This window comes from Magallana gigas, chromosome 5 (genome assembly GCF_963853765.1).
Source record: "Magallana gigas chromosome 5, xbMagGiga1.1, whole genome shotgun sequence".
Lineage (NCBI taxonomy): Eukaryota > Metazoa > Mollusca > Bivalvia > Ostreida > Ostreidae > Magallana > Magallana gigas.
In genome coordinates, this window is record NC_088857.1 from 56,505,680 (window position 1) to 56,529,808 (window position 24,129).

The 24,129-nt window shown below is 35.0% G+C and overlaps 1 protein-coding gene across 2 annotated transcripts; it reads left to right on the plus strand.

The window, feature by feature from the left end:
- Positions 1-23,540, plus strand: LOC105318366 (stabilin-1). 2 transcript variants are annotated; one of them, XM_020063310.3, is made up of 5 exons: positions 1-184; positions 22,540-22,659; positions 22,770-22,892; positions 23,003-23,125; positions 23,355-23,540. In XM_020063310.3, the coding sequence occupies exons 1-5, from the start codon at positions 40-42 to the stop codon at positions 23,534-23,536; spliced, it is 693 nt and encodes a 230-aa protein (XP_019918869.3). In that variant the 5' UTR covers positions 1-39; the 3' UTR covers positions 23,537-23,540. The 2 variants fall into 2 exon arrangements, with proteins under 2 accessions (XP_019918869.3, XP_065939827.1); XM_066083755.1 differs by having other exon boundaries at positions 23,367-23,540.
- The last annotated feature ends 589 nt before the right edge of the window (positions 23,541-24,129 follow it).

A 24,129-nucleotide genomic window follows, 5' to 3' on the forward strand; every position in this document is an offset into this window, starting at 1 on the left:
TTAAGGACGTTATTGACTGTCTGCTTATCCATTCTCGGAATGGGCAACTGTGTATCAAATGGAGATTGTGGTGTAAATGCCATCTGCGTTCCGGAGCCTGGGTCCCCTGATTCCAACTGTAAATGTGTGCCTGGGTATTACGATAACCCCCCTAAATTTACTGCCGAATCCAATGGATGTCCTGGTAAGCATTAGTTTTTAAACCGGTTTTCCAACGGAAAAATCCGGTTATTGAAATGGTGAAAATGGCAGGCGGGCGCAGCCAAAAGGGTTCCCTCATTATACTGATAACCCCTCCTACAGTTTTCAATATAAAAAGTTTTGCAGATATATTATACATATCTTGGAGGTGTGCATAGTGCTACAATTTTGATTTCTAATTATTTATAAAAAAAAAAAAATACTAGCTTTTGAACTTAATAATATTTTGGCAAAATATTGCATGAAGGGTATCCTCATTGTACGGATAACTCCTCCTACAGTTTTCAAGATAGGAAGTTGTTCTTTTGCAGATCAATCGGTCAAACATTAGAGGTGTGCATATTGCTAGGATTTTGTTTTCTGATTATTTATAAAAAAAAAATAAACCAGCTGTTGAACTTAATCATTTTTTGGCAAAATATTGCGTATAGGGTACTCCATTTCACTGGATACGGTAAGTAGTGTTTATCAATTCAAGGTTGACATGGATTATGGATAAAGTTGACATAAATATTGCGTATAGGGTACTCCATTTCACTGGATACGGTAAGTAGTGTTTATCAATTCAAGGTTGACATGGATTATGGATAAAGTTGACATAAATATTGCGTATAGGGTACTCCATTTCACTGGATACGGTAAGTAGTGTTTTTCAATTCAAGGTTGACATGGATTATGGATAAAGTTGACATAAATATTGCGTATAGGGTACTCCATTTCACTGAATACGGTAAGTAGTGTTTATCAATTCAAGGTTGACATGGATTATGGATAAAGTTGACATAAATATTGCGTATAGGGTACTCCATTTCACTGGATACGGTAAGTAGTGTTTTTCAATTCAAGGTTGACATGGATTATGGATAAAGTTGACATAAATATTGCGTATAGGGTACTCCATTTCACTGGATACGGTAAGTAGTGTTTATCAATTCAAGGTTGACATGGATTATGGATAAAGTTGACATAAATATTGCGTAAAGGGTACTCCATTTCACTGGATAAGGTAAGTAGTGTTTATCAATTCAAGGTTGACATGGATTATGGATAAAGTTGACATAAATATTGCGTATAGGGTACTCCATTTCACTGGATACGGTAAGTAGTGTTTATCAATTCAAGGTTGACATGGATTATGGATAAAGTTGACATAAATATTGCGTATAGGGTACTCCATTTCACTGGATACGGTAAGTAGTGTTTATCAATTCAAGGTTGACATGGATTATGGATAAAGTTGACATAAATATTGCGTATAGGGTACTCCATTTCACTGGATACGGTAAGTAGTGTTTATCAATTCAAGGTTGACATGGATTATGGATAAAGTTGACATAAATATTGCGTATAGGGTACTCCATTTCACTGGATACGGTAAGTAGTGTTTATCAATTCAAGGTTGACATGGATTATGGATAAAGTTGACATAAATATTGCGTATAGGGTACTCCATTTCACTGGATACGGTAAGTAGTGTTTATCAATTCAAGGTTGACATGGATTATGGATAAAGTTGACATAAATATTGCGTATAGGGTACTCCATTTCACTGGATACGGTAAGTAGTGTTTTTCAATTCAAGGTTGACATGGATTATGGATAAAGTTGACATAAATATTGCGTATAGGGTACTCCATTTCACTGGATACGGTAAGTAGTGTTTATCAATTCAAGGTTGACATGGATTATGGATAAAGTTGACATAAATATTGCGTATAGGGTACTCCATTTCACTGGATACGGTAAGTAGTGTTTATCAATTCAAGGTTGACATGGATTATGGATAAAGTTGACATAAATATTGCGTATAGGGTACTCCATTTCACTGGATACGGTAAGTAGTGTTTATCAATTCAAGGTTGACATGGATTATGGATAAAGTTGACATAAATATTGCGTATAGGGTACTCCATTTCACTGGATACGGTAAGTAGTGTTTATCAATTCAAGGTTGACATGGATTATGGATAAAGTTGACATAAATATTGCGTATAGGGTACTCCATTTCACTGGATACGGTAAGTAGTGTTTATCAATTCAAGGTTGACATGGATTATGGATAAAGTTGACATAAAAAAAAACCCGGTTTGCTGTCACATTGACAGCTTTTCACTTGTTCATATAAAATAGAATATTGTTGTAGTTTTGCATTTCGGTTAAATAGAGATTGCAAAGAAATATACAAAGGGGAAAGACTATGACGAGTACAGTTTTTGAAAATATTTTAAAAAACTTATTAGTCCTTGAGCGAGGAAAGCAATCTGAATGTCAAAACACATTTACAGACGGAAATAACTCAATCAACGGTAATTTACTTTAACCAAATAATTTGACAATCTGTTTGCTCTTAAGTCTCCTTTTAGAAGGCATCTTCTATTAGTTTGATTTAAATACTTACATGTACATTCATATAAGGTCTTCCAATTTTTGCATTACGTCATGAGAGCATTCCAGAATACTGTACTTATTCATGGTTGAAAAATTGTATCAAAATGCTTTCTAAACGTGATAACTTTCATACTGGCAAGTTTAAATGGCCTCAAAATATCAAAATACATAAAATAAAGGATTGCAATTAATGTTTTTCATAAATTGCTTTATTATATAGGAATAAGTAAACAAAGTATGATGTTTGATTGAAGAGCAGTCGTCACTACAATTGCCCTGATAGTGTACCTGTGTTAGCTTCCAACAGCATGAACAAAACATTTGCAACATACCAATATTTACGTTCAATTTGAATGTTTACATATAAATCTTCAAATTTAAACAGATATTAGACGGATTTAACCTTAAAAACATCAAGGGTAGAGAAACTTTAAATGTCTTAAAACCAATAGTTACTGTGTACCCTACAACAATATATTTAGACTGTTTATGACAATGTATGTTTCAAGAAATGAAATACCGTTTTTTCTAAGAATAAACCAACTTTTATTCGCCTGCGAGACATTTTCAAAGGCTCGCGAGAGCTTCATTGTCGCAAATATTTCTCGTTGAGGACCAGTGTGTTTGTCATATTGTTGTAATAAAAAACAGATGTAAATAAAGCTTGGTCGCGAAAATTAATCGCCGCAAACCATTACATCTCAAATAAATCGCGATTTAAAGTCGTCGCAATGAAAGGGGTTTACAGCAAGTTATTTAGGACCCAGTGCTTTTTCTTGGTCCGTTTATCTGACCCATTCCCAATCAAAAATATCATCAATATTTTCCGAAATCAAGACTTTTTCCCCAATCAATTGTCTATTAGTTTTAATATCAGAACCTTTTCTGTTGATCTTTGAAATACAACTTTAATAATTTTACTTCACTTTGTTTATTATTGAGCATAAACACTGGACTAACAAGGGGTGCAACTCGAGTAACTTTTAAGCCAGAATTTCCCCAGAAAGAGAAGTTAAATCTGCCCTGTTTTCTGAATTAACGATGCATTAATGTTACCCCGAATGATAATTATTCATTTTGAAAGGAGGTTTCACTATAGGGGTAAACTCTGTATTGAAAATTAAACACCATATGCATCATATACGATTGTCTTATCTTCTGGCAAGTTAAGGGTAATAAAATACATCATTTTGTGCATTGATTTCAGCCTATATATATCGCCTCTTGCCATGATCCTCGAATTGATATCTTGTAATTAGTTAATTTATTATATGTCCCGATTAAATGTTAACACTACAATAAAATCATAAATTATCTTCCAAATTTTAACAAGAGGCACAGGAGCCACATCGCTCACCTGAGCAACAATTGCCTAAGCTCTGATCAAATTAGCATTACAGTATCAAATAACAATATCTTGACAACTAAGTACAGTGTATCTTGCTCAAATTTTTTTTAAAAATCTGCTGATTTCTATCCACATATTTTTATGGTAAAATTCAAGCCCCCTTTGTTGTTGTAGCTGTGAGAAAATTTTTCTCTATTTCTATATGACCTCCTCCCCCCTCTTTTTTCTAGGGAATCATGGTTTGAACAAATATTAATCTGCACAACCCATACTTTCACACAAGTTACTGCTTTTTGAACTCAAAACTTTCCCAGGATATTGTTAAAGATTTTCACTATATATTCCTATGTAAAAATGCATCCCCAATTGTGGCCCCGCCCAACCCCCAGGGACAATGATTTGAACGAACTTGAATCTACACTATCGGAGTATGCTCCACTCCAAATTGAGCTTATCTTGCCAAATAGTTTGTGTGAAGAAGATTTCCTCTATATATTCTTATGTCAAAATCCATCCCCCATTGTGGCCCCACCCTACCCCAGGGACCAGCCAAAGAAGATTATAAACTTAGTTTCATGTTTGAAATCAGTGAATCAACAGTATCCAAAATTATTGTGATGTGGATAAATTTTATATACTGTCAGCTCAAGAAACTTGACATTTGGCCTTCCCGTGAAATAATCGACAAAAACATGCCTGAATATTTTCGGAAGTTCCCAACTACGAGATTAGTTTTGGATGCAACCGAGATTCCGATTCAAAAGTTAGATGTAAACCTCCACTCAATAACTTGGTCAAGTTACAAACATCGTAATACACTGAAAACAATGATCGGTTGTACCCCTAGAGGTGCAGTCTCATTTAAAAGTGAGTCTTTTGATGGTTCAGCATCAGATCGACAGATTACAGAGTGTTCCAACATAATAAAAACCGGAATCAAATATGTTTCTGCTAAAATATAGTATAATAGCAGACCGTGGAATTATGATGCAAGATGTATATGTTAATACTCCTACCATGCTGAAAGGTAAATCGCAACTTGAGCCAAAAGATGTTGTTCGAGACAGGAGAATTGCACCCAAGAGAATTCACGTAGAAAGAGTGATTGGCCTCTCCAAGACATATTAAATTCTAAGTCATCCACTACCATCCAGTAAATGTGTTCCTGGTTCAAGAGTAGTATTTGTTAGCTTTTCATTGTCAAACTTAAGAAAACCTATTGTACTTGAGAACGATGAATTATTAGTCATTTGATCATAAAACATGTAGTCATTTTGCAATGAATATTATGTCGCAATGTTTATACCATTTTTTGGTCATTAAATGTTAGTTGTGGTTAAATCATGAAAAAGATAACAAGAGTCTGTTTCAATTACTTGTATAATTATGGGGGTCATGATTTCACAACTTTTAATCTACACTACCTAAGGATGCTTCCATGCATGTTTTAAATTTCCTGGCCAAATGGTTTTTGAGAAGAAGATTTTAAAAGATTTACTTTATATATTCCCATGTAAAATTCGAACCCCAACCCCCCCACATTGTGGGCCCGCCCTACCCCTCGGAGTCATGATTTTCACAACTTTGAATCTACACTACCTGAGTATCCTTCGACACAAGTTTCAGCTTTCCTGGCCAAATGGTTCTTGAGAAGAGTTTTAAAGATTTACTCAATATATTCCTATGTAAAATTCGACCCCCCCCCCATTGTGGGCTCGCCCTACTCCTGGGAGTCATGATTTTCACAACGTTGAATATACACTACCTGAGCACGTCTGCACACAAGTTAGAGCTTTCCTGGCTGAATGGTTTCTGAAAAGAAGATTTTTAAGGATTTACTCTTTATATTCCTATATAAAATCCGACCCCCCCCCCCCCCCCATTTTGTGACTTCGCACTACCCCGGTGGTCATGATTTTCACAACTTTGAATCAACATTACCTGAGGATGTTTCCACACAAGTTTGAGCTTTCCTGCCCAAATGGATCTTGAGAAAAAGATTTTTAATGGTTTAATCTATATATTCCTATATAAATTCGACAGCCCCCAGTTGTGGCCTCACCCTACCCTCTCAGGTAATGATTTTCACAATTTTGAATCTACACTACCAGAGTATCGTTCCACACAAGTTTCAGATTTCCTGGCCAAATGGTTGATTAGAAGAATTTTTTTAAAGATTTACTCAATATCTTCCTATGTAAAATTCGACCCTAACCCATCCCCCCCCCCCGACATTGTGAGTCCGCCCTACTCCTGGGAGTCATGATTTTCACAACTTTTAATCTACCCTACCTGAGGATGTCTCCACACAAGTTTTAAGATTTAATCTATATATTCCTATGTAAAATTCGTCCCCCCACATTGTGGGCCCGCCCTACCCCTGGGGGTCATGATTTTCACAACTCTGAATCTACACTACCTGAGGATGCTTTCACAAAACTATCAGTTTTTCTAACTAAAGGGTTCTTGAGTAGAAGAATTATTAAATTTTACAAAAATTTTAAATAATTCCTAATTATCTCCCCTTTTAAAAAGGGTGTGGTCTTTAATTTTCACAACTTTGAATCCCCTTTGCCTAAGGGTGCATTGTGCCAAGTGTGGTTGAAATTTGCTCAGCGGTTCTGGAAAAGATGTTGAAAATGTGAAAGGTTTACGGACAGACGGACAAAATGTGATCAGAATATCTCACTTGAGCTTTCAGCTCAGGTGAGCTAAAAATAAAGGCCACATGCAAGTTACGGTAATACATTTAAAAATTATAATTTTCATAACTGAAGAATGAGATCCCTTCCCATATGATGATACAAATGAGCAGCACTTTATGTGCAATTTCGGGTTGAACTGTTTGCATGTGAATTTTATGTAAATCAATAATCATAACATTTAATGTCATAGAAAGTATAATGGTCTATGTAATTATTACAAACAAAATTAAATTATGTTGCCGGCTGTACATCATTGTGTGCCCGGATTTAGAGAAGAGGTGGGAGTGAGGGTCCCGTCCCCTCTCTACATCCCCCCATTAAAATTCATATATCAATTATATTATATTATATCAATAGTTAAATTACCAAAAAATACACTTTGGACACCAATGCCCTTACAGACATGTAAACACTCTAACCCATTGCGCTTCAATGTTTGGTAACATTATTTTTGGGGAAAATACTATATTTAAACTTTATTGTTTATTTCAATTGGAAGTGTACATCACAATAAGCGGAAGTTACGTACACAACACAAGTCTGCAGATCTCAATAGCGGGTACTAGTGTTACCCAGCTCTTCGTTTAGATGGATTTCACGTGGTGTATACATACATGTATGTGTTTTCCATATGCAGAAAATGATTAGTTTACATGCATAAACATTTCTTTTGTGATGGTCAGCTAAAGAGATTCATATTGTGCTCTAATTGGATTATCATTATGATGTTGACCAATATACATGTAGGTAAGCATAAAACATGTATAGCAGCACAATATTATGAGACACCGGTATGTACATAAGTATGACTTTCACTTTCTATATAAGTGATCTCCCTTTGCCAGCATACTGTATCATCATCATTTACTATTTTAATAAGCTTATCATCGTTAACTATCCTATTGCATTTGTACACTTTCTGTCATTTAAATTGCAAAAGTTATTTTTTCATATGTCAGATTTACACTATTGAATTGAGCCCATATTGACACGGTAACAACTTCGTATTAAATTTGTGTATTACATGTAAGTAAGTGTAGAAACTTATCATCATATCGTAAAGTACATGACCCCTACGTGTTGTCTTTAACCCTCCCCCCTATGAAAAAGGAAATGATGATACACTGTATATTTTAATAAGTTTTGAGATCCTCATCCCTAAACCATATAATTTATTCTTGCTTTTTGTGTCATTGCGCATCAAATTGTATATAGTTTATGCCCCCTTGGAGACACCCTGTCCTTCTAGAACTAGAAATAATAAAGTATTTTATTTTATTCATATGTAGTGTTTGATCCAGGTGGGCAATTCCTAGCCTACTTAGGACACTGCTTTGTTAAGGAGACTACAATTGCCCCAAATAGGCGAATACACATGCATATACCATTTTGTTCATAAATCTTCAAAATTTAATTAAGCTATTTCCAATATGTTAATGAGCATTAGGAGAGAAAAAGCAGTCAAGAAAGGATTTAAAATTTGCTACTGTACACATGTAAGAATGTAAGAAGACTGAATTTTTAGAACCAGGTTTGATTGGAGGGGGTTTATTGTTATTAATTTTAACTTGTCAATGAATATTAGTTATTGATCCCAAGGTAGAAATATGTTTTTTGCTCATATCTCAATAGATCATTTGTCAATTATGCAAGGTGTAATGTAATTTTTGTAAAGAATTATATTTTTACCAGCTTATAAAACTTTTTAGATCCCAAATTATATTTGGATTTTAATAGATCATTTAACAATTAAGAAAAGTGTAAATGTAAGGTTATTTTCATTTTAAGAATAAATAAATGCAAGTTTTTTTTAAATTTCATTTTGTTTATAGTTTGAAGAGGAATACATGCTCGGATCCAGATAATTTTCCAGAGGAAAGGAGGGGGGGGGGGGGGGGGGGGCGTCAGTTTATATTTTAGTTGCGTTTGGGGGTGGGGGTTCCAAGTCATATATTTGACAATGTTTTAATGTAATTTAAAATAAGACTAAGCCATACTACAGTCAAGAACATGAACAGTATAGAACAAAACACAAACTAATACATGTATATTTACAGAGGAGGTATTACAAAACATAGATGATAATTCTATATCTAGTTCTTAAATTGAATCATATATCATGTACATATATTATTGTTTCTTTGTTCAAGGCATTTCAGATGGTATGTAGGTCATGATCCTAAGTGCTCTTCCTGAAATTATCAAATATCATAAAAACCACTGAGAATCCCACTTTAATCCAAAGATATTATTACTCCTTTGGTCACGGCGCATCAGATCATTATGGTATGTAAGTCATGACCCTAAGGGGCCATCCTGACCCCCTTAGAATCAGAAATTGTCAATTATCTTTAAATTATTGATGTTTGGCGATCCTATCTCTATTTAATCTTTATTTTTAAGTCTCCCAAACGAAATTTGGAGACTTATTGTTTTTGTACGGTTCTTATTACATGTATTATTCTTCATCTTTTTTTCTTCTCTTCTGCTCTGATTTTGTTTCTCAGAGATGGCTGAACAGAATTGTACAAAACTCTAGGATATGATAGGCCTGCATATCTAGTTGTGCACCCTGGTTTGATTTTTCTCATTTGGGGTTAAACAACCACTTTTCTGGAGGGTCAAAAAGAGTGTGGGGTCTAACATTGAACCTGATGGGAAGAATCCTAGACTCTATTGTAAATGATAACTTGACAACGGACAAAGATAATAATATAGGTTTTTATAATCATATATTGACTGTTACTGGCAATATATAGGGTTTATTAGATCTGACCCCTGGGGTCCTCACCATACCCCAGGAATTGGAAATTACGATATATCTCAGAAACTGTTATAAATAATCATGACCCCTAAACCATATATATTCTTGTTCCTTATGTCAAGGGGCATCAAATGTTATGTAGGTCATGGCCCCTGTGGGTGGTCCTGACCCCCCTCGAACAGCAAGTCCCTTAATATCTTCAAAACAGTTGAGATCCCCAACCTTAAACAATAAATACTCTTGTTCCTTGTGTCAAGGGGCATCAAAGGGTATGTAGATCATGGGCCTCGGGGGTGGTCGTGTCCCCCCTCGAACAGGAAGTGCACAAATATCTCGAAAACGGTTGAGATCCCCACCCCTTAACCATATATATTCTTGATCCTTAAAGGGCATCAAACGGTATGTAGGTCATGAGCCCCGGGGTTAAATTTAATTTTTCAAAACCTTATAATGCACATCTATAAGAACAGTCCCTATCATATCCCAAGATATGATGCGTCTATGCATTAAATCATAAGAGGAGTTCTTGGATCTCTGGTGTTTTTTTTGGAGTGATAAACGTCAATTTTCTGCTACTTTTTGACTCCCTGGATGAAAGTTAAATTTTTAAAACCTTATTGCACATCTATAGGACAGCCCCAATTATATCCCAAGAGATGACGTAGCTGCTCTAAAAGTTGTAAGAGGAGTTCTGGGAACCATACTTTTTTTTTTAGCAAAAATACATCATTTTTTGTTGCCCACTTATCCCCTTGATAAAAACAGTTCTGGAACCTGATCACACTTCAAAATGACACCCCCAATTATATTCTAGAAGATCATTTGGCTACTGCAAAAAATTTTCTTGTTTTTGAAACCAGTTTCTTTGTTAAAAAAAAAAGAAGTCATTTTTCAGCCATTTAATGACCCCCGGGAAAAAACTGAAATTTCTGAAACCTTATTTTGCATCTAAAGGATACCCTAAAACATATTCCAAGAGATGATTTGTCTACTTCTGAAAATGTAGGGGGAGTTCGAGAAAGAAGGTTTTTGGGTGAAAAAACGTCATTTTTTTACTAATTATTTGACCCCCAGGACTACCAAAGAATGTTTGAAACCTTTTTACAAAACAACATAACACCCCAAATCAAACTCCAAGAGTTCAGTTTGCTGGTTTATAAGATGTGAGAGCAGTTTGAGAAAGTAAAACGTGACGGACAGACGGACGGAACAGGGTAACAACAATATACCCGAATTTTCTTTAGGAAGTGCGGGTATAAAAATTATACCCCCCCCCCTTCCCTTCGGAGCAGCGATGTTAATTGTACAATATATTGTTACAAAACAGTAGTATGACTGACTTTTTTCATTTCACAGAAACAGAATGACTTAATTTAATGTAACTTCAAATGAAGATCCAAACACCAAGCAATTGCATCAAAAAATGCACATTCTATCTTCTTTCTGTTATATCTAGTGCACCAAAAACTTCAACAATGAAGTGTGCATAATATGTAAATAAGCTTACATGTGCATGGAAACAAATAGCATACCAGCCTATTACAAACAAGAAGCAACATATAGTCTGAAATGTTTCTTCTAGAACATTTCTAGCTTTATCAATAAACTAAAACGACACTATTCCACATCATATTTAAGTTTCAGGATCAATGAAGTAGCAGAGTTTTCTACCTGAAATATACAGTTGTCCTTGGATTTAGTAATATTACTAAAACCGATTTGGTTTGACTTTTCCGATCGCGTCGCGTTCAACTTTTTCAGCTACGTCATACATAAACAATACCCGCACCTTAACCACAGTTTTTTTATTGGTGGATTCAGCTTACCGCTGATTGGCTGCTGGTTAACTAAGACTAAATTATGCACGGACAGAACAACAACATATCAGAGAATGAAAAATTCACATGGGTACTCGTGACTGTCGAAATTGGGTTATTTTTCGAAAGTGTACACTTGTGATAAAACATGCAATACATACGGTACATAACATATATAGCTGTAGCTCTGTGTATAAATTTTGGGTTAGAAAATATAAAGCTACAGTGCATACAATACTTACATGTACAAAAAAACTTTACGGCAATTTGCCGCGTATAAAAATAACACTATTTTTTAAAAATATTTACATCATACCATACCACATTTTGTGCAAATAATCCATTTAAATAATTCTTCATTTAGTTTACTACTGTTAATAATTGTAGCTTTACCCGCCCCAAACTTTCTCCTAATAAACAACCTTTAACCGTACTCGGAAAGCGGATCAAGAACTGTATTTTTATGCATGTAAACAAACCAGTGTTCATGTATGGAGCGGGTGATTGGGGGTTCAGAGACAGGTAAAATAAAGAAATCTGCAGTAAATGGTTTGTGGATATTTTAGTATATATATTTACACCGAAAGTGATAGGGCAACAGAAGAGAAACGAATCGGACACTTGCCTAATGAAGACGCACATGTACAAACCTCCTTGCACTCTCCACTTCCGTCTCGTTCTTTCACACCATCGTTCAATACTTTTATTGACTGTCGATTGCCGATCGAAAGGTGTAGAAATCAAGGAATTCATACCTATCACTTTGACTGGCAAGTTAGTAGGTAATACATGTGCATTATACATTTACGGTATTTACATGAAATGAACGCTTAGCACATGCAACTTTTAAATATTATATTTTTTATAACGCCGTACTCTGGACCGTAGCTTGAGGCTATGGTTTAACGCCCGTTTACACACACACACACACACACAGAGAGAGACAGAGAGAGAGAGAGAGAGAGAGAGAGAGAGAGAGAGTTTAGCACAGAATTTAAACATTTTGAATGAATAATATTGGGGGGAAATAAACTGTTCTGAGAAATCCTTCAGCTCTGGCATTGCATAAGCGTATACTGATAACTCAGCCTAAAAATAGGAGTTAACCAATCATATAGTTTTCACACCGGTGGCGTGTATAATTTATGCATGACGTAGCTGACAGAAATGATCGTGACGCTATAGGAAAAGTCAAACCAAATCGGTTTTGATAATAGTATTTATGACTTGATTTCAATGTAATTTTAATTTGATTCAACAAGAAATGGGAATTTCTTCCCAGGTTTAATATCAACAACTCTTCCTCCATATGGACATTTAACTTCTACTATGGCATCATTCTCTACTTAACCATCTGGTGTAGCACCAAGGAAAGGGTATTTGACAGACACAAATAACACATACTTTTTGACTTTGAAATAAGTCAGTTCTTCAAACATGCAAATGCTCTACTCTCATGCTGCCTACCATGAATGATGGGATAGGTAATGATTGACTTAGGTTGGTAAATGCTAGAACACAATTTTCTAGTGTCACTGTGGCAAGTCATTTTTACAATGTCATCGAAACGTGAGGCAGAAATTCGCCATTTTCTTTCATCAAACCAGGTTTTACTCTTGGTTTGCATCCTTGTAGATTTCTCTATGACCTTGGCATCTTTTGGAGGGACCTTAAAAGAGGACAATAAAATGAAAGAGGGACATTTTTTACCTGCATGTATGTTAAATCAACATGCAGCTTTTTGTTGATACAATGAACCTGTATATGATATTCTTATATGTGTTGCCATATTTAGATTAAGCCTCGGCTGGGGTTTGAACCTTCGTCCTCTGGCATGCCAGTCCAGCACCCTACTGATCGAGCTAAAGGGTTAACCCACTAGCCAGAGCTTGTAGGAATGTTATATACCTGACTCTAACACAAACATATTAATTAAACAATCTCATAAATGCATTTAGGTTGTAAAGTTATGTTCATTCGTTTCGTTACAGCAACTGCTTTGTCAACAGGATGCTCTGTTAAATGTTATTGAAGGTAATCATGGTCTCTACCTGCAACCAAAAATCTGTATAAAATAAAGATAACGTACTGTGGAATCATTAGAATTCGTGGTGGCCAAATTTTCGTGGGTAGTCCTCCCCCACGAATTTACGTCCTCCAGTTTTGAAAGAGTTTTTAAAACTGAAAACTAACACATCCACGAAATTACATCCCCACGAATAAGCAAAAAAAACCCAACAATCCACGAAAATTGGCCTCCACGAATTTAAATGATTCCACAATATTACATGTATTACAATTATACTATCCATTTTACTGTAGTAGTTGGGGGCAGATGGAACAGAAGTTCACCACACAGTTATAAATTAATGTTACTGGAGTAGCCTGATGAGTATTTCATGTACTTGTCTTTCCTTGGATCCTCCAGCATTTCATCGGTGTGTTTCTTTTCCAAAGGATTCTATCTGCTGCCAGTGGTTTACCAATAAAGTACTACACTTTATTATACACATTCGGAGCATATGCATATCAATGAGCCATGATTTCATGTGAAAATTAACTATTCAAAAGTATATAAAATATGTAATACACACCATCATAAATTTTCTTTGGCACATGAAAGCTTTGCAAATTGTCTGTCTTACCTTTCCTGACTGCTAAATTTCCCTTTTCCACAAAGCTCTCCACCATAAGCAAAACAGCAGCAACAAGCTTACATGTTCCATGAGGTCCCTTGCCTGCAGGGCACTCACAATGGGAATTCAGAGGATCTCCTGATCATTTGTCAATTCCAATTTTAAAATTGTAGGATAACTATTGAAATAGGAAAAAAGGATTTAAAAAGTAAGGTCATGTTCATTTCTAAAAAAAAAAACCATGATTTTATGGCCATTGTGTGTAAAAAAAATCGGTCAATAATCTTATAAAATCATGACAGGACATGAATGATAGCTATCAAGCTAAATTCAATATGACACTGAGGTAGTTTACCATCTGACATGATGTAGTCAATTTGAAAAATTTGCAAGGTATTATAAGCAATTTCATCAACCTGTTATTGTATCATGTCTATTTAGATAGCATCAAAAATATTGATCCACACCTTTTGTTTCAATGCTGCACCCACTGTTCCATTGTAATTACGTGACGGGCGAATCCTATTATTGCAAACGATCTATTTAAATTGCAACGGCGCAGGTGATTAATGACATTAAATCATACATATTTTTAAAGAAAATCCTTTATTAAGGCCTTTAAAAAAATTGTGTGTTTAGGGTAACACTGATGAAAAGATTAGGTTAGGTAGGTAGGGATTTTTTTTAATTTTATCATATTTTGTTCTGCATGAATCCTAAGAATGTTTGTTTGTGTCATATTTAAAAACGGATTTTTTAATAGAAATACTATAAAATTCACAATCGGATAAAAACAGACATCTAAAAATGGTAGGATCGGGGCATTTTTGTAGGTTAGGTAGGGTTACCCTAAACACATAACTCTTTTTTTTTTAGGACAAAGTCATATACTTTGAAGTTCTCGCTTTGGAAAGAAATAGATATTTCGTTTATGGAAGATATTGTTGAAACATTCCACAAAATCATTAAAATAATGCACATTTTTACTAATCAAAAGCGATTTACAAAAATTGGGGTAAATTCGTTGGTGTCCCAAGCACGATTCACATTGGTACTTATATTTTCTACCAATTTTACGTTAAATATTCTAAAATTGTGTTGATCTTTCCCCTGCGTCAGGCTGGTTTTACATGCATTAAAATTTCTTCATGTTTACACGTTGCAGGGAGAGTCTCCAAACCATTAGTCTATAATTAGTATTTTACTTAAAACGAAGCTCTAAAACTGCCGATTATTTGATACTGTTTTTTAATATGAGTGAATTCTGTACGACTACCATTTACGGCAGCATCTATGTAAAGGAAAAATGCGGTTTTATACTGGTTTGATATAATTCACTTTTAACTTTGAGATACATCCCTTGAGAACTATCGACAGGAATGCAGATCGTGGCGTCAAAGCTAATTATGACGTCACGATCGTATAAAGTACAGACAAGTGGCTTTCTACATATTGCTGTAAAATCCATCGGGAAGCCTTTTAAAACATGGCCGCGGCGAAAACCATTACCTCAACCATAAGATGGCATCCTCGGGGTTTTAGACTCGTTTGCAAAGGTTACAGGCTTAAAAATGAATTTCACAAAAACAAAAACGGTTTAGATTGGTAGCAAAATTTTTCAAGGGATGTATTTCACAACTCACGATGGAAACCAAGTTGAGAAAATTTAACTTTTGAGCTCCTAGGTATTCAGTTCTCAGTAGCACTTGATGAAATGGAAGGCTTAATTTATTTACCAAAAGTCTCTGAACTATGAAAATTAATAAGTCAATAGACATCAAGAAAATTAACCCCTACTGGGCGAATTGTATTCATAAAGACATTAATAATATCAAAATTAAATCATTAAGTACTAACATTACCCAACCCAAGCACTGAATACTTGAAGATTATGAAAATGATATTTTTCAATTATTTTTTTTTTGGGGGGGGGGGGTGTAAAGTGCATAGAGTAAAAAAGAGTACAATTGTACAAGAATTACTGCCATGGAGGTCTCAAAATAATTGATAATAATGGGGATTTTATTACTGCACTCAAATCTGCTTGCACAAAAAGACTTATTAAAGCTGAAACAAAATGGTTGAAGCTTCTAGAATCCATTTTGAGAATTAAAATCCCAGAAATGTGGCAGAATGGCACATATTATTCATAAACAAAACAATAAAATAAAGGGTATTACAATATGCAGCAAAGAACATAAAATAAGTCAATATGCAGATGACACATCTCTTATTTTGGATGGTTCGCCTACTTCATTATTTGCATCTTTAGATACTCTGGACTTTTATGCAAACATTACTTGGTTTTAAATAAATAGTTTCAAAACAAAAATCATATGGATTGGCTCAAAAAATTCTCAAATCCGGTTTTTTCACCACATGAGATAGATACTAGATTTGGGCTCAACCTTTAGCTTAAAGGGTATTAACTTTTCTGTCGACCTTGAAAAAATTACTGAGGTGAATTATTCTATACAAGTTCCAAAATTAAGTGCATGCTTCAACAATGGAAAAAAGAAACCTGACACCAATTGGAAGTGTAACGGTTGTAAAATCTCTAGTTTTCCTAAGAATCAATCATTTATCTACGTCTTCACGTACTTCCAAAGGGGAAATTATCACCACATTGAACAAAGACATTTTTGAATTTGTTTGGAATGCAAAGTGTGATAAAATAAAATGTTTAGTAGTTATTCAAGAATATCAAGAATGAGGTTTAAAAATGTTGGATATTAACAAATTTATTAATTATTGGACATAATTTATGGACTTCCATCTTGAAGGCCATTAATGGTGAAGACTTTGTCAGCTTGTTACTTGAATTTGGAGATGCATTTATTATTGAATGTGTTATTCCCAAACATTATAATTTTTGGAAAGATGTATTTAACTCGATTCTCTATGTTATAAAATCTTTTGATGATAATTATGTTGAAAAAACTTTATATCTATGCTTGTCTGGTATAATAGCCATATTAGAGTTGGTATGAAAACATTGTTTATAAAAAGTTGCTACAAAAAAGGTGTAAAGATTATCAATCGCTTTCTGGAGGATAATGGAAATGTTTTGTCACATATAGTTTTTCAACATGAATTTGATTTGCATATTTGTACATTACAATACAACAGTATAGTTAGTGCTATTAATATCAACATATCTAAATTCCTTTTAAACGGTACATATCAAATGTTTACTTAAGAGATCCTTTTCTCCATATATTCCATTAAATAACAAACCTTTTCTTTTGCAAAACAAATGTACAAAACCTTTCTAAAAAATAACTCCAACTGCAATACCAAAGTGGAATTCAGATTTGGTACAATATGGGGTGGAAATTTGTGTTTCTGATGCTTTTAATGTCTGTTTTAAGACAACCAATGACTCATCTATTCAATGGTTACAATACAGATTACTTCATAGAATTCTTCCTGTAAATTACTTTTTGAAAAAAAAAAATCAATGTTGTACAGTGGGCGTGAAGTTGAGACAATCTAACATGTATTTGTAAGCTGTGAAAAATATCAACAGTTTTGAGCAACCTAAGTATGCATATTTACCAATCAACTTCCTTACGAATTGGTTTCAATGTTATTGATATTTTATTGGGTAAACTCCTATTGTCATAAGACAACAAAGTTGTAAACTTTATAATTTTATATACAAAACATTATTTATTTTGCTGTCTTAAAAAAGATATACTACCTAGTCGAACAGGGCAGTTATTTTATTTATATAACAAATACAAAGTTGAAAAATATATTTCATATTAGAAATTTCTAATGCAAAATTTTGCCAACAACTGGCATGTATGGAAACATATGTTTAATACAATTATAATATTTTTTTTTAATTTTTTCTTTATCATTTATTATTAATTCTTTGCCATTATTAAAAAAGCAACCACTGCCAAATATGGGTGAATGGGAGCATGGATGTGTGAGTGAATCAAATATTGCTTTGAATTATATTATTAAAATGTTGGCGCAGTGTAACTGGCGATTATTTAAAATTTAAGACTGTGTTTAACAAAAACGGATAATGAAATAGATAAAACGAATAAATACATATAGAAATATGTTTGATACTATCACATATGTATCTGAAAAAATAATTGATAAAAAACCCAAAATAAAAACATTCTATCCAAACCCCCTTATTTTGAGGAGGAATGTCCCAATTGCGAACCATCGAGGCTATTTATATCACAAATATTCAATGATACATAATACTGTATGTAAGCTCTTTGATGGTCTATTTCAGATGCATGTAACCAAAATATGATTAAAACAAGGGCACCGCAAAGCGGATCACCCCCTCGCGAAATGAAGATATTGTGCGGGGAAAAATGCATTATTCAGAAATGAACATGTAATCGAAGAGACCAAATATTTTACTTGTTGAAAACCATTTTGAATTAAAATATTTCGTTTATTCTTACCCCCATGCACATATGCACGCTCCGTGTGTATCCTTGGGGGATGGGTGCATTTACATGGTTGTACTATTCCTTCCATTACTAGTGAAAACACACCACAAACGTGTTAAACTTTATTAATATAGTTTAATAAATTCTCTTTATCCTGTGACATACATTACGCATTTAGACAATTAGTGTAGGCAAATTTAAGTTTCATATAGAAAATGAAACATAGCTAAGATCTGGCAATTTATAGTCTGTTCTATGAGAAAATTCGAGTTAACGTCGTAATTATAACCCCAATATTTTAAAAGGAGTAACGTATCTCCAGCGATTTACATGAAATGAATTTCCGGTTAATCATACTGACGATATTCGTCAAAGTCTCTTCTGAATTATGAACCTGTTCTTCTCTAAGTAATTCGTTAAATATAGCCCGAAATTCGGCTTAGACGGCTGCTTCTTTCGATTGAATTAGGGTGAACTTACTCTCCTGCTTGCTTCAGTTTTTCACTTTGGACATCTTTTCAACTCCTCATTTTAGAAAAAAAACGTTTGCTTCTTACATTTACAGGGCTTACATCCAACGAAATATCAAGTTGTTGATTTGAAATGTTTACTTTCACGAACCGGAAGTCGTACATACATTTTAAGTGGCATAATTTTAACGATATTAAAAAATATATATATAATAGAATTCCTTGAAAATAAATAGGGTTTGTCCTATAAACATGCTTATGAAGTGTACGAAGTTTGATAAACATGCATGTTAAGGTTTTCTTTGCATTTTGCTAAAGAGGCTGAAATAGACACACATACAACAATTTGCGCGAGGTTATGATAATACAGGCACGTAGCATCAGGGGGGGCCAGGGGGGGCCTGGCCCCCCCACTTTTTCTCGCAGCAACCAATTTTTTAAAATTTACATATAGAAAATGGAATCATCATTGAGTTGGCCCCCCCACTTTTTTGGGAGTATGTAAAAAATTGATATGAAAAGAAGGAAATAAGTAGTGAAAGTGAAGTTATATAGTAAGCCAGCCCCCCCCCCCCCCCCCCCCCCCCCCCCCCACGGATTAGGATTTTGAAGATTTTGGGAAACGTAACATTTTCCTTTTTTTTTTTTTTTTTTTTTTTTTTTTTTTTTTTGCTTGTCAAGATTTTTTGGATGAGTCTGGCCCCCCACTTTCAAAAACGATGCTACGTGCCTGTAATAAGAACGTTTAAACAGTCACATCACAAAGACAACATTACACACAGTCACTGCAACTTGTCCGACACCAGGAAACCCAATAGTCGTGGTCTATGGCACAGGTCATGCCTTAACCTTACCTCGGGTGATTCTCGTGTATGAATGTTTCAGGTCACGCCTTGACCTTACCTCGGTTGATCCTCGTGTATGGATTTTTCAGGTCACGCCTTAACCTTACCTCGGGTGATCCTCGTGTATGGATGTTTCAGGTCACGCCTTAACCTTACCTCGTTTGATCCTCGTATATGGATGTTTCTGGTCATGCCTTAACCTTACCTCGGGTGATCCTCGTATATGGATGTTTCCATACAATCCCTGCAGGTGTAGTGATCCTCTTGAATCCGCTTCCAACAAATCGGATGTTTTGCCTGAAGTCTCTAAATCAACAATCTCTACTGACAATGAGAGTACACGCACATTACACGCACGTATACTTTTAAATCTGGATGCATTGAGGACTCTGGCCACCCCTTTTGACATTCCATCCTAAACTGTCCATGCTGCTTGCACTTGACGCAACGATCCGACCACCGATTGCGTCTTCCTCTCGATAAGGTGGTTGTACCACCCCGGGTTATGACCAGGTCCTCCTGACTTACTTTCCACTGCCATACACACTATGACACGGGTCAAGGGGTTGATGGCTAGGCTGATAGGTCTTTACTTGGCAGACTGCCTCAACTACAGTTTAGAGGACTTTCAATCAGCTTTCTATGCTACTTCAGGGACATTGCACCCCATCTAATTATCCGGTTGATCCTTGTATCCCTGCCACAGGGACATCCGACAAGTTTGAGTGACTATGGGTCCCAGAAGGCTCCGAATTAGAGTGCCTAACCCCCCTGTGGGATAAAAGACTTTCAAGTGCATACGTATATGATTATGTCCCCACCATACAAAGGTCCCCCAGAGCACGACCCTCTTACTCTGACGAGCATGTGCCCCGACGTTGAAGTCTCTGATGCGTGACTAACTCGACTGCCTCCAGATAGATTTCCATTGAAGAATACTACCCGACTATTGACTGATGTGACTCTAGTGTAATAAGGAACACTTGCTACACTCCCAGTAACTGTTGCTGTTACTCTAGTGTTTCCAGAATGGGAAACGTCATTCGCCCAGACTGACGTACATGTACTTTGAATACTATTGTTGCCCTCCCTGGGACTAAGTCTCTGAGAACAACTGCCTTCCATGGAGAATGACAGCCCAATTAGCAGTTTTGTCACGCAGGCCAACTGGGGCTCCAAGTCCTCAACCCTTGTCATCACCACATTACCCCCCCCCCCCCCCCCAACCTCCACCCGTGTACAGTCCCCGCTATCGGTGCATGTCTATCGCCCGCCCAGTCTACTCTGTATCTCTATCTGCATTCTACCCCTGAATGAAGAATACCTCGGACTCGACCTACCCAGCACACCCTGATGGACTAAATGCTCGCAGCGCCATTAAAGCGATTTTGCTACCGAACGAAACAAAAATATGAAAATCAAGATAAAGCAGACAAGACAGACAATGTGCAAATGGCTTCGGCCTGGTGAACGAAAACAACAATACACAGATTACACGGATCCCGAACTCGATCCTAATTAATATTTAAATTTAACCCCATAATGCACTAAAATGTTCAGTTTAAATTAAGATTTCCAAATGATAAATTAAACTCTGCCTAACAAGTAGATTTTGAAAAGTACTGCTTCTTTATTCAGAGTTCACAGTGGCCTCAGACTAAAATAATCACTTTGAGAAACTCATTTCGCTTTTTTTAATTTGAATACTTTGGCATTAACCAGTGTATTTTTTTTTATAAAGTGTACCTTTTTTCTAATCAAGTTATTTCAAAAAAGTATAGCTTATGTTTTAAAAGTGAGCGCAATCCACACCCCTTTACATGATGCAAACTGCCGTTGACCATCGTGACGCGACCGGTAAGAATACACAGGAAGCAGTATAGAACCGATCAAAAGTAATATGACGACTCGTTGCATATCAAAAGTTTCCTAATGTTTTGCAACGGAATATTTACATGTTTCAATATTATCCCCGATTCATTTATTTAAAACAGAGGAAGAAAACACATTTATATAATTTACACAGTTTATAAGGTCACCTGTGTCACTCAGGTGACCTATTGTAATTGTTTTCCGTCCGTCGTCGTCCTTCGTGCGTTAACAATTCTACATTCTTGACATGGTGATAACTACAAGGCCATTTGTTACCATTTTTGATGTGAAGCATATCGATTGTTAGAAGATCTAAATTGTAGAATTCATGGCTCTACCACACATATTTTAAAAAAAAATTAAGATATTGTAAAAGCATTTGGAAAGAGTTCAGACAGCTAATGGATTTATCTTCCCTTGCTTCTTCATATTGAATTTATTTTCCTTAGCTTGTTCATATCTAGTTATTAATCATTTAATATAATATAATTAAGAAGATAGAGTTATGCAAGGATTTTATAATTTGAAACAGGCTTCTCAATGGAAAAGTAAGTATTGGCTGACCAAAAGTACTAATAAGCAGTACATATAAAATGGTTTTGGTATAAATACCAGATGGTGATTAAACGTTAATGATGGATGAATATACAAAATGCTGGACCAAGACAGGTGAGAAACATTTAAGAGCTGTTAAAGCTTCTTTTTTTAAATCAAATAACCACAAGAGAGTTTCTGTCTGGCAGTCCCTTGGGATGGAAGGTTTTTTTTTTTTTTAAATAAATGTGTATACTAGGCACCTCGTTTTTGTTTATCTGTTAGAACATATACGTGTAAAACCTTTCTTAGAAGTTGACTGAAATTCAAAATTTATTTTCTATCAGTCTTGCACCATTATCAGGTCATTCACTCTATTATGATATTTAAGTTTTTCGTTAAAATTATCAGTTTCATAGTCCTTTTAATTTTGAAAGATTTCTGGCAAAGAGGTGGCCGTCATTACAATAAGATAGTTCCATGGTCCTTGGGCCTGGACATCTCCTTTTTATTGTTACATTACCCTTGACAGGTACATGTGACTTAGGTGGGACCGGTCAGTGCGAGGGAAAGACACAGTGTACCGAAACACCGCAAGGATTTGGAGAATGCACTTGTCCAGAGAATACCTACGGACCACCAGAATGTCTAGGTAACAAATAATGTATGGCTATTTCATCTTGTGAATATGCAAGCGCTCAAATTCGTGTTCACTGTTAACAATAAGCATGATCCATTATAATATATTGTAACATTTAACAGGGGATTGCGATAAGTTTGGAGAGACCGATCAATGCAAGGGAAACACCGTGTGTACCAAAACACCGCAAGGATATGGATTATGTACTTGTCCAGAGAATACCTACGGGCCACCTGAATGTCTAGGTAACAAATAATGTATGGCTATTTCATCTTGTGAATATGTAAGTGATCAAATTCGTGTTCACTTTTAACAATAAGCATGATCCATTATAATATATTGTGACATTTAACAGGGGATTGCGATAAGTTTGGAGAGACCGATCAGTGCAAGGGAAACACCGTGTGTACCAAAACACCGCAAGGATATGGATTATGTACTTGTCCAGAGAATACCTACGGACCACCAGAATGTCTTGGTAACAATTTTATATTAGTTTCTGGCTATGTTTCTTTTGTTTAAAATATTTAAAACTAATTTGTGTCACAGATTATATTTATTTCATAGTAAATGTTTGAGATTGGCATGTTTATTCAGGAAAGCCCTCAACAAATTAATATCTGAATAGACAGTATGTACATTGTAATGTTTATGTTTAGCAAGCGAAGGCTTATTTTTAAGTCATTTACTTAACTATTTTAAAATAGTTATGTCCATAGCTGAAATTTCCACCACCACTACCACAGAGCATTTCCTTAGAAATCTTCTTCTGATATATGGAGCCCTGGTCATTCCTCTACTGCTTCTTCTCCCCGCTGCTCCCCCGCCCAGCCTGACTTTTACTGATTCTGTAATCTCATCTGTCGAAGATTGGATTAAATATATATAATTAACATGCCTTACAACTTGTTGTTTATTGTTGAAATGAGTGTGCGACTGGATGAAACTACCTACAGATGGGTAAACTATATATATATATATATATATATATATATATATATATATATATATATATATATATATATATATATATATATAGTTAAATCCAAAAAATATCGCAGTGTCCGGTTTTATATATAGAAAATTTGAAAAATATATATATATATAATCCTAAATGAGTGAAAGGTGATATCACACAGTATAAATAATCAAAAAAGAAAAAGAAAATGAACAGTTCCAAAGTTTCTAATCACTAGCGCTTTCTGGATTTACATCCTTCTTCAGGTGAACGTACATAAGTTATGAAATTGTTTTCCTTAGAAACGTTTACTATGACGTCATAATGTAACGAGAGTCTTTTCAGGGAAGGAATAGATCCATGACGTCATAATACAATATAAAACGTTAAAGTTCGGGAAAACTGAATTAGACAAAATATGATCATAACGACATCAACAAATTAACAAATACAAAGACTGGTTAGAATAAAGTTGATTATATATACAAATATTTAATGTTTGTTGAGTTTTGGGGAAAATAATT